At 40.0% G+C, this 12619-nt stretch overlaps 2 protein-coding genes across 2 annotated transcripts in view; both read left to right on the forward strand.

The window, feature by feature from the left end:
• The window catches only part of haus7 (HAUS augmin-like complex, subunit 7), a 31202-nt gene that overhangs the window by 16057 nt on the left and 2526 nt on the right, over positions 1–12619 (forward strand). The gene's annotated exons all lie outside the window — the stretch shown is intronic.
• Positions 8827–12286, forward strand: si:dkey-93l1.9 (uncharacterized protein LOC562339 homolog; the record flags this gene model as incomplete). Its single annotated transcript, XM_035657169.1, is given in 2 exon segments — positions 8827–11003; positions 11086–12286. A coding segment is annotated over 1 exon segment (243 nt), but the record flags the coding sequence as incomplete, so codon positions are not given.

A 12619-nucleotide genomic window follows, 5' to 3' on the forward strand; every position in this document is an offset into this window, starting at 1 on the left:
AAAGCACTTTGTAAACTTTGTTTTTAAAAGTGCTATACAAATAAAGTTATTATTATTATTATTATTATCTGTTTTTGAAGTTGACTGACTGCTGAAGTAAAGAAGGAAAGGTATTCTGTATCTGTATCAGCAGCCGGATTGGAACAGGATTCAACACAGCCTCTGAGACCAACAGGGAATAAGGCTACAGTACTTTACAGTACAGTACAGTAGAGTTATTTCAGTTTCCTGATGGAAAGATTTCTAAAAAGTGAACTGCTAACTGCCAGTAGCTTGGTCAGCCGTACAGCTAACCTAACTGACTCAGCCCGGGGTGCCAGGAGTGAAACACGGAAAGAAAACCAGCTGTACTGTTCTCTGTCAAACTTGCACCATCATTCTCAGACTGTATTCAGTCCCGAGTCCCTCCGCCTTAGGGTTGCCACCTTAAACATGGAATATTAAGGCATACCATTCCTACAGCCCTATGCCTGGAAGACACAAATCAAGCGGTGGGTCTCAAGGTCCTCCTCCATGAGCTTTTGAGTGTTAAAAACACTTAATTTCCTGCATTCTGGTTCATTTTGATGGACCAATTTGTGTTCCTTGCAGAATCTTGTTCAGGTTGGACGGTCTGCCAGGGGGGATATTTTTGTATTCCTACTGATGGGACTGATCCACTCGTGATCCGTCATATCCATTCAGATTTGTATTTGGTCTGCCTCTTTGTTTTTATGGGTCATTTGTCAAATTGTGATTTAATACTTATACTCACTATGTCTCATGAAACTCTTCTTTTATTTCTAATGTCATTCAAAGCATGCGAAAATGTAGTGTCTGCATTAGAGTAGGACGTGCATGAAAACAAAGGACAAATCATGTCTCGTATTGAAAAATAAAATGCACTGTCCCTTACTGAATCAATATGGGACGATCCTTTATTATACAAGACTAACATAGCAGTGGGGGCATAACACACACTCAGTGCTTTTGGCTACTGTAAACACCTATCAGTATCCACGACAGGTTCTTCCCTAGCTGCCTGTTTTTACAGGAAACGCGCAAATATAAGGAAGAGAATAGCACTTCCAGTTTAATGGGGACTTTATGGGTTAAAACGGGGAGAGTATCATTGCCTGTTTATCTGCACAACACAGACTTGAAGGCTGGCTGATGACTTCATTAAAAGGCGCTTGCTCTGCTACACTCCACTGACAACAAAGGCCATGAGTCAGGCAATTACCTATATCTCCCAAGAGGTTGTAATTGGGTCCATCAATTGGCACTGGAGGTAAAAACACAAGTATCTCATCTAAAGAGACGAGAGGCAGGATACTCACTCATGCAGGAGCAGCCTGGGGTTCAGATAGGGTGAGACCTTTCTGTTGGTCTGCTGACATATTGCGGTAATATTGGATTTTATTAAGGGGGCACTGGATAAGAGCTGGAAGACTAAATGACCATAATATATTTATCTGGAGGGCAGGTAGGTTATGAGTTTTGTGGCTTTAAAACCTTTCATCCCATTCTCCCCAACACTCGCAAAACCCCTAAACAGATCACACACTCGCACACACAGTGGATATTTTTTTAATTGAAGAAATTTGTATCATCTGCTCACTAAACAGTTAGTTTTACCTCTGCTTTGTTAAATGAACTCCTTTCTTATAAAAATGATTATAATAAAAACATAAATTTCAGATCCATCAGTTTAAGGGGACAGTTGTAGGTGGAACTGGACAGGGGTCATAGATTAATTAATGATCTGCTGTCAATCTCAGATATCTTGGAGTGTTTTTTTCTCTGAGCAGGTTTGAATGTTATTCAATGTCAGATGTAGGGTTGGGTACTGAAGCAATGGCCACTAAGGCATTGGTTCCTATGCAACCAGAAACTACTGGACCGAATCCCAACACAGATGCTGCTGTTTTACCAATAGACTGCAAAAATTAACCTACATGCCACATTCGCCCTTTCACATACATTCACTCAGCGATGGCAAAGCCCATCAAACAGAAATTAATACATTCATACACATTCACAGCAATTTGGGACCAAAGGGATCAATCACAAAGGCATAAAATGGGATAAAAAGGCCTCAGACATTAACTTTTAAAATTGTATACACACGTTACTGCATGTTCCATTTGAGACGGTCTCAAACAGATCTCCTCTTACTAGTTCAAAATCACAGACACAAGAACACTTTTTGACAACTCAATGGACTTATTGGCATAAGCCTGCAGTATTAAGGGCTAGATGTAATGAGGAGAGGACTTCTGCAAAGGCCCCAGAGTATATTGTGAGTCTGTCCTTCTTACCAGTGCTGTCATATGCTACACTGCTCTTTGACATTTTAAAGCGGTTTTTCAACCTTAATCACAGAGCTGTTCACAAATCCAGCTGGAAGAGTCTTTTCTAATAGCAGAGTACAAAGTGTGTATGTGAGAGTGTATATTCGTATATATGTTGGAATGTGTGTATGTATGTATGTGACTGTGTGTACTGTAAACCAATAAGCTATAACTACCTCCACTAATCACACTATAGTCAGTGAGGGGGGTTTCTTACTTTGTTCTAATACTAATGAAAATAAAATGCAAAAGGTTAAGTTATTGTTGACAGTTTAAGCGACAGAAAGTAAATCAAGAGACAACTCTTTTGTTGGACCCGTTGCTGGACTGAAAATCACTAATACTGTAAGTAATGTTACTGCGATAAATTTTTTTGGTACAGATATGGGAGTACTGAACTGCCACTAAACAGTGCAAATTACTGAAAAATAGGAATTAGTCACAGTTACTATTTACTTCTCTCAAAAGTAACTGAATTAATTGACCAATTACTGCCTATAAAAGTTAGCTTCAATTATTTTATTAATTCACATAGCTGTCAGCTTTATTATTTCAGTGTTGCTGTGGGACAAGACAAATTTATCTAGTATAATACTCCCAACCATCAGAGGGCAGAAACTACGAGTGTTCCTACCTGTAAACTGCAGTTATTATCTTGCTTAGTAGACAGGAATTTAGTAGAATAAGACCCACCTTCGTATGTACACATTTACCAAGCTTTGCTACAGTGGTTAGTTAATAAATATTTATATCTGATGAACAGAAAGCAAGCTGACATTGCCTGAAAGGTCTTGGGCCACCGTTAAACATAAAATATACTTAATTCCCTCAACCCCTTTCATCCACCATTACACACGTGGCAAACCATATGACTAAAATATACCTCCCACCCCCACCTGTGTCTATGCTTGCAGCATGTGGCTCAGTGGCAGAGCGGGTCGTCCACTAATTGGAAGGTTGTTGGTTCAATCCCTGGCTCCTCCAAGATACTAGAGCAAGATATAACGTATGAAAGCGTTTCTGTTCAATGGGCGCCATCCTATCAGTCTCTCTAAATGGGCCCTTATACGGCCTCTGCAGTTTTGGACACACCCCATGCTTCTTAGCTTTATTCAACAACCAGACCAGCTCTTGCTCAAAATAATACTGGAAACTGGCTCAAAAAAAAGATTTTTTTGACATTTTCTGCTGTTCTGATACCCTTGCCCCTATGAAGCTCTGATTTTCAGGGACAGGGCATTCCCTAACTGCCTCCACCTTTGTGAGATCTGGCATTGCCCCCTCAGCAGAGATAACATGCCTGAGGTAGACTTGTGGAAAACAAGTTACTGGGATGGTTCAACTTTAAGATTACTAACATTTTTTAAGCACACTGTCAAGGTGCATCAGGCGTTGTTGAAAAGTCCAGCCAAACACAGTTATGCCATGCAAGTAAACCAAGCAAGTGGTCCACTGCTAATCTGCAAGGAAGTCAACCGCTGCAAATTACTGGGTGCACTGCAAAGCCCATAAATCAAATGGTCTTTAATAAAGGCAGTATTGTGGCAATCCTTAGAATAGGAATAGGAAAACCAACAATCATGACTAAGGCTATCCAAATCAAGGAAGGGCATACGTATCCATCAATGCTCAAGTCAACACAAAAGTGAAGCCCACCTTGCTTCTTTTTCACAAGCACCACAAGAAGGACAATACCCATGGAAGGACAAATGACACCACTGGCAAGCATTTAATTGACGTTATTTGTTGCTTTTTGCTGTAGGTGGAGGGGGACCTTTCATGGGTGCATGAGATTCTCTCCTGTGTCGATCTCATGTAAGATCAAGTGAGTTCAGCCTAAGTCAGTCTCCCCCTGACTAAACATAGAGATGCACTAATGGTCTAACTGTTTTTAACTTCCTAGGAGAGTAGCCCTTCTCTTCCACCCTAAACTGGAGTGTGTCGACTGTTCAAGGCTGTTTAACCAACCACTCAAGCTACCAATATGTCACAGTGTTCAGAGAGAGAGGGTTCCAAGATCACTTATGTATAAACCCCACCTGCATCTGGACCTGACCCCAAACAATGGCCTCATTGCGTGGAGGCACTATAGTATCAGATTGGGCAGCAACCACCTGAGGCTCCAATGATGGGGTAAGATCAACCAGGGGACAGAGTTTTCCCATTATCTGTAAGGTCTTTTTTACCAGGTCAACCACAGCACCATACTGCAATAAAAAGACAAAACTAACTCTTCTGAAAGAATATCACAGACTAAAAACTTGGCAACAATCACCAGAGAATCAAATTGACATACAGTCTGCCAGCACCCCACAATATGCATCTCCCACCATTAGCCGCTGTAGCCCTGCCAACATAGTCCACTAAATCACACCCTCCTTAAGTAGCAGAAAGCCTTGGCTGTGACCCAAAAGCTGTGGTAGTTGTTGTATGTTTTTGTCTGGTTAAAAGAGGCTCCTGGTAAATTCAAGGTTAAAATAGAATCTGTTAAATAAAATTAACTAAAATAACCTTTTGTTAGCTAAAAGTAAAATAAGTAACAATATTGAGGGGTTTCCTAATAATGACTCAAATAATGGAATGGAATGGATTTTATTTTTTTTTAGATTGAACCTAAAATCCAAAATGAATATTGGCACACACATACACACACACACACCGTATTAGTTTGGACAGTTGGGGCCACTTATAAAGTCCTGTGACCAGCTTCATCCACTTCTTTCTCAGCTATTCTTTCTATCAATTAACCTTTAAGCTCTCCCTCCTTTTGCAGGCACATTAATAGAAGATTGAGGAAGGGGTGTGTAAAAACCAAAGAAGCGTGGAGAGGCACTCTCCATTTCCTGAGCTGAAATAATCAATACTCTATGAATATTCTGATCAGAGTCCTTAGGCCTGGGGAAAATGTCAACATTCAGTCCACAAGACCAACTAACTGAAGAGACAAGAAAAAATAAGAAAAACAGAAACAGAACTAGAGAAAGGAAATGCAGAACTTGAGAGGGAGATAGAAGAAAATTGCTGAAGGAGGCAAGTAAGTGTTGTCAGCTCAGGATGCTTTCAGCACATATCAGCGCCTGTTCTAGTTTTTATTATGAACTCTGACATCGTTTCAGCTGGAACTACTTGAATTGGACCCAGCTGCAAATGTATGTATTGTGTAGTTTTTGGAAAACATGCTTATTCAAATTCTTGCATCTAGCATGATGAGAAGATTGTCTGGGAAGATTGTGTGGTCTGTAAAGTGAAGCTAACGCTGAAGTGTCTTAAACCTGCATTATTTCTAATAGCCAACAGGGGGCAGCTCCATGGGCTGCAAAAAAGAAGTCCAATAGAACTGAGCCTTATGGGGAAATTATACTCCTTCTAACTTGATTTATTAGCTCAGTAAACAGTTTCCTAATGAGTTTATGGTCTCAGTCTTTACTTTCAAGTCTTCTTCCATACAGCATGATGTTCATTTAGTAAATTAACTCATGCTACACAACAGAATCATCCAGAAGTATAAAAAAGGGCACCACTTATTTTATTTTCATCTAAAAAAGGTTTACAGCCGGATATTAATGTTCTTATCCCGCTTTGCAAAATTCAATTGCTGGCGTCATGTTCATGGTGATAGATCACCGTTACTGAATGAATCAGAAGTCTCTGCAGGTGTTGTTGCTATTTGGTATCGATTGGGGCAGAATAAGCCCAAGAGGTTTAGCATGTGCTTATTCGTGACACAATTGACATTACAGGGAGGAACTGCTTCTAAAAAGTGATTAATCTGCTGTTAAATTCAGTATCACAGTAAAGAAGCTGTGATTAAATGACTGAAATTCACATTAAGGGCTTACACACTACACAAATCCAGATTCCATATTGCTCGTTCAAGTCATGTAAAAGTCATAGAAAATCATTTGCAAAGATAAATTATTATTTTGATCACTGTAATGTAGTTGCTAATAACCGGCTCTGATTAGAACACTTTGTAGGGCACAGCATTAAATTTCCCAACTCTAATCACTTGTGACACTGGCTGAATAAAATCCAGGGCTGATTACTTCTCTTCCTGGCTGATTTAACTGGTTCCAGAAAGATGACAACCAGCATCAGGGATCACAGTCCCACAACGTTCTGAAGTGATTCGGTCAGTGCACTGGATCCAACATGGCTTCCTTCATGGATCAGTATTTTTCTACATTCTCTGGAGTTCAGAGTCACAGTGCTTCAGCATGGATGGTGGCAATTACCTTATTTATGCATAGCTACCATGCTTTAATGAGCACAACAAGAAGCTTCCAACAAGTACATTTAGTTTTTCAAATTACAAATGCATGCACACAACAGTAATATATATTTTTAAATGCAATTAAACCTGTAGCCTGTGACTACAAATTTTGTTGCAGATCATTAAAATTATGTGTCACATCCACATTACAGCTCATATTTGCCAATATCTCACCTCCTGCAACAGTTCTGAGCATTTACTTAATTGATAATGCACTTTGGAAATGCACCACATCAGTCCGTCAGCTTTAGCTGCATTTGGTGAGCGATTGCCTGTGGTCCTGGCCCCTTGTATCAACGACTTAAACCTCCCCTTTTAAGTCGTCAGTTGCACCTCTTTCTACCAAAACAAGAGGTCGTAGACCTAACAAAGAAACAACACAAATGGCGTTAATAAAAAGAAAAAGTTTTCCACAGCTCATGGCAATAGTGGGTATTAAATTACATAATAATATTAGTACCATGCAAATAGCATATCTGTGATCTGGGGTCGTATTTTTTTTAATTTATTTTTGCAAGGTATTGTAATGGCAATTTTTAAGAACCTATACAACCCTTTGACCTGGTCATTGTAAAACCATACACAACTGTTGAAGAGGTCATTATATGCATACAACCTTTAGCCCTGTTTCTAACTACACTCTATGTCCAAGTAAACAGCGGGATGTTGAGACTTCACTAAGAAGCCAAGGACATGATCATCTCACCACACTATCTGTCTGTTTACTGTCCCAGAACTCAGGAATGTGTAACTGTGTGCTCCAACAGGGATAAAACTACAACAACAAACATACTGCTTCTTACAATCGGGGCTCTTTCGGACTTTCACATACGAGTGTGTGGCGGTTGCGTTGAGACCATTCATGGATGACTTCAATAAAACCTTACAGAAAAACAAGATCATACTTTTAATGCTTTATTAAATTGCCACCACACTAGTTAAAGTAGCATTAACGTTACAACAATGTTACGAACAAAACATTGATGTAAGAAATAAGTGGCCATGCTTGCTAGGTAATGTTACCTGATCAACAGGTCGCTAGGTAGCCAGCTAGCTCAATGTTAAGTTTGTAACATCTATGTGCAAAACAGCTAAATACAGAGCTGTCAGGGCACAAGGTGCCCCCAGCCCATATTGTGAGCAGTTCTTGGTTCTAGACAGCAAAGTGTTGGTGCCAGGCTGGAACCAGTTTTGTCGGGGTCCTGACCCCCAGGTTGGGAACATCAGAAACATATCTACAGGAATGTCAGTGGGGCCATGTCCCCGAGTGAAATCAGTGTTTCTTTCCATAGCTGTCAGCTGTGTGTAGAGATGAATGAACACTTTGTGACTTAGAGATAGTTGCACGCAGGTGTGACATCACATCTACTTGTGCTACAGGATTGGACAAAGCCCTGAGGGAAAGCCTTTGCCCCTGATGTGGTTTAAACAAACCAGCTTTCTCTCAGTTGTGCAGAAGGAGATAAAGGTAAGGACATTGTGATCAGGAGGATTTTTCAACCCAAAACAACAGTTAACCTGTCCTCAGGTGTCAGTACCTGACACCTCCTCAAATACCTGCCTCTCAGTCACCCACTCTGCACATGTATCAGTTTATGTGATAGGCTGTGAGGTTTCTAGAGTTGTAGGAAGAGAATGGGCACACCACTTGTTGAGTCTTGTTGTGTCTCTCTCTCTCTTGCCAAAGTGAGTCATCACCTGTCGCTCTGCCACTCCCAATTCTCTTACAGCCACACCTGAGAGTGCATAGTAACAAAATACTAACACTTGTCTGTGAATAAAGCATAGTGACGCATGGACTTGTACACATATGCACGATCAGATCACTCACACCTGTGAAAGAGAACAAAAGAATAACAGTGTTCCTTAGGAGAACCACAAATCAGTTTATCCTTTGGTGTCAGAGGTGGCTCTGCATGTTTAGGTCTGTGATATAGTACCTGTGTGACTTTGTTCTTCAACAGAACCTGAAATGTCCCTTTTTCTCAGACCTAACCTATCCTGGGTGGCAGTAGAGCCTTAGCTGGAGTGTTGCACGGACCACAGTATGGATTGGGGACTAGTAGCTTGAGAGGTGCTCGTTCACTGCCTGGGCACTGCCGAATCACGCAAAGCTACTCTAGTACAGTCTCAGACTAAGAAGATAGAGCTGGAAATCAGCAGAATGGGTCCCCTTTAATAAAGTACATCTTCCTTTTGTCTTTATCTCTATAATCACAGGCAATGATGGACCCTTCTGCAAAAGTGTATCGCCGCATCAACATAAATCATTATGCCACTAAGAAGACTGCTGCTCAGAGTATGCTAGACGTTGCCTTACTGATGGCCAACTCGTCCCAGCTGAAGACTGTTCTCTACGTGGGGCCGCATTACCAATTCTACATCCCCCTCATCGTCCTGCTGTCTCTGTCCATCACATTACAGGTCATAGTGGGGCTGCTGCTCGTCTTTCTTGGCAAGTGAAACTTTTTGCATCTCCCCATTGTTATTAGTCTACTTGCCAGCAATATGAACCCAGAAATGTTAAGTACCCTACATTTTCTGGGGGGTTATTATTATTATTCAAAGTACAAAATGAGCTTTTAAACTGGAAGTAGGCTGATTTTGATTATTTCTAGTTGATTTTGAGGTTATTTATATGCTTAATATATTGGATCTGCAATTTAGAATCATGAAAGGTTGATGTCATTGGTGTGAATTTTCAGACGTAATATTTCTCCAAATTTCTTCTTCTTGCTGTGTAGCATTTTTTTCATTGACCTGAGTATTTGCTGCTGTGGTGTATTAAGCATAATTGTACAAGCATAAACAATTCTTGTACAATTATGACAGTTATTATAGACAGACAGTTTGTATTTTGAAATTGGGGGTTATTTTCCTCAATAACTACGCCTATATTGTCCAAATTGTCCAAGCAGTTGCTGAAATATTGTCCATGTAGGTAATTATGCTTATTAATGCTAATTATGCTAATTGCCCAACATAGTCAAGTTAGCATCCAGCAGTTTCTAAATGCTGGGTATCCTTACCCTACATTTCATAAAACAAAACATTTGGGGTTGTCAACATTTCCGGGTTCACAAAACGGCTCTGTTGGCTGGCAAACAAATTCTACTGTTCCTCCTTCTCCATCTTTCTTTCACCTTAAATACATACATTTTGATATTGGAATCTTCATGTAGGATACAAATAGTTTTACTGATGATTCGATGAATCAAGAGAATTCAATCAAACTTTAGAACAAACTAAAGCCTCAAGCGTCTGCCTTACTGTGTCATGCTTTCCTTCCTAGCGTTTTGCATAAACTAATGCATTCGAAGCTGTAAGATGATGAAGTCAGCATAAAAGAATAGTTAGACATTTTGGAAACTATGCTTAATTGCTTTCTTGCTGTGAATTACTTGAGAAGATACCATTGTCATGTTTTTAGGGTAAATACGAAGCTAGAACCAGCAACTGGTTGGCTCAATGAACTGCACTTTCATGGCACTTTTCCACTTGCCCATAGGTAGAGTCATGCCCAAGGACCCTTTATGTGGACAGGAGGAGCTGGGGATCAAACTGCCAATTCAGTGACTAGTTACAAAATCTGCCTACCAGCACCTCTAAAGCTCACTGGTCAACACATTATTTCTCCTGCATCCAGGAAAAAAACCTCTAAAATCTAAACTTATGTTTTTAGGCAAAGGAAAAACAAACGAGATATAACATGTTAATTAGTGAGCTTTAGAAGTGTTTGTAGGTGGATTTTGTTACCTTGAGACAGACCTTTGGCTAACTGCTCCCCATTTCCAGTTTTTATGTTAAGCAAATAGGCTGTAGTTTTAGTCTTAAACATGAGAGAGGTATCAATCTTCTCATCTCATTCATCAGATGAGAAGATGTGGCTCAGAGGAAGAGCGGGTCGTCCAGACTGTTCCTTTAACCCCTTATTACACTTCTATTACCCATACCTCACATATTGCTAATTACTTTTCTTTTGGGTATGGCAAATTCTTACAAATGCCATTAAAAGCACTAGGAGGAGCCAGAGGAACCAGATTTTATCAGATTATTTGTCTTGTTTACGTCAGGATAGAGTGAAAGTTTCAGCAAATATGACAAAAGGTTATTTTAATAAAAGTTACCTACTGCAGCTTTAAATTGAAGTTTCAAAGTTTCTATTGTACTTTCCTTCCCCTATGTATCTTTTTCTGTCTCTTTTTCTCATCAGCTTTTTATGTAGCTAATTTTGTTTTTGTGGTTGTGCGATTCTATGCAGTAAAGTATGATCTGAACGACGTGAGGAAACACGCCAAGTTGAACAGAATAAACAATGTAACAACAGTCTTTGTCTTCTTCACCGTCCTCATCAACATCTTCATCACAGCGCTTGGATTTGAGGGACATTCTGTCAGGTAGGCCATTACAGAACACACATACAGTTGGCTCTCTTACTGCTGTAAACTCCTCTGACCTGGCTCTTGGCTTTCTTCACAGGTCACTAGCGTCCCCTGTGATTCCTGAGCCTCAGTTTTCACCTTTGCCCACCGACCTGAACATGACTGGTGGCCTCTAGAGCAGTCTCTGGACATAAATAAGACATTGACTTGTTCACCTGTTATCTCAAAGCATTTAAACGGTTGTGGTCGGACAGCTGCCTTTTTGTAAATTCTGTATCAGCTGGAACTATGAGTCATAGGCAAAAATTCACCAGTAACAAACCTTTGATTACTGAATGACTTTAATGGATCTGCCATCAAACTAGTGCTGTGAAGCTTTTGTGGATCCAGGCTGAGATCCATCACCCAGTAAACCCCCAACCTCAGTGATCATCCACCACAACCTCCACTCAGGATCACAGCTGATAGATTAACAACCAGAAACTTCAGTTTGAATACATGACCACTGCCTCATCCTCCTTCAGGTACAGGTGACTCCACTGCAGTGGGCTGACCCCTGCAGTGTTGAGCCAATCAGTCACTAAATGCACAGAATTTTCTTTTTTTTTGCCAAACTATTTAAAACTTCTATATTGTAAATATAATAGTACTTTTTATTGTTTCTGTTCAAATGTTAGATTGGTGGAATTGTGCTCATTTTGTAACTAAATAAATAAAAAAATTACTTATATCAGTGGAGAATTTGATGGTGTTGTGTGTTTGGAAACATGTCTCTTGCCAATTAATATTTAAAGGACCAGTGTGTAGGATTTAGTGGCATCAAGTGGTGAACTTGCAGATTGCAACCAACCGAATACAGTTTGCCCTTAAAGCGTGTAGGAAAATCTACAGTACCTTCAAAAATGTATTAACACACATTGACAGCAGCCTTTGGTTTTTGACTGGACATGATGTGGGGGACAGCTTGGAAATATGAAAGGGGCTCAGTTCATGAATCTGTGGTCCTACATGATGCCATCATGTACATTGCACAAATAAGAACAAATTAAACACTGTATGTTAGAGAACTGCTGCATGAAGCAAATCAAATACCCAAACTCTGCATAGCTGAAAAACATAGTGTAACATTTCACGCAAGAAAGTGATGGAATTAAAAGAGAGGGCTAGTGTTGTTCTTTATTTTTCTTACCATCAACAAAATCCTGTGAAAAGACCAAAACCATGAACCATGAGTTAGACTCTTCTCAATACTTTCTGACCTTTGTATTCTGTGTGCGGCTCTCAGCCCCAGGCCCTCGTTCCTGCTAAAGATAAAAATCTTCAATCACTCACAAATATACTCAGAGGAAAGCAAGTGGGGACTATTTTCAGTGGCGCATAAATACACATTTGGTGTTCTTGTTGCACTCTTAGAAAGGTCTTGTGTTTGATAACTTTATTCTCCCAGGGGCTAAATATTTTTGTGTATATTCTTCCAGACCCATGCACCATACAATACACAACACAGACTCAACTCTATAACATCACAGCTGCACACAGATTAACTATTCCACCTATCCTGTTTAAACTACAGTGTATGTGTTCATGGCAATGAAGGAACTCGGTGCAACAGTGTGGCTCACTGATATGTT

This window comes from Morone saxatilis, unplaced genomic scaffold (assembly GCF_004916995.1).
Source record: "Morone saxatilis isolate NCDOM2014 unplaced genomic scaffold, NCSU_SB_2.0 Contig15, whole genome shotgun sequence".
Classification (NCBI taxonomy): Eukaryota; Metazoa; Chordata; class Actinopteri; family Moronidae; genus Morone; species Morone saxatilis.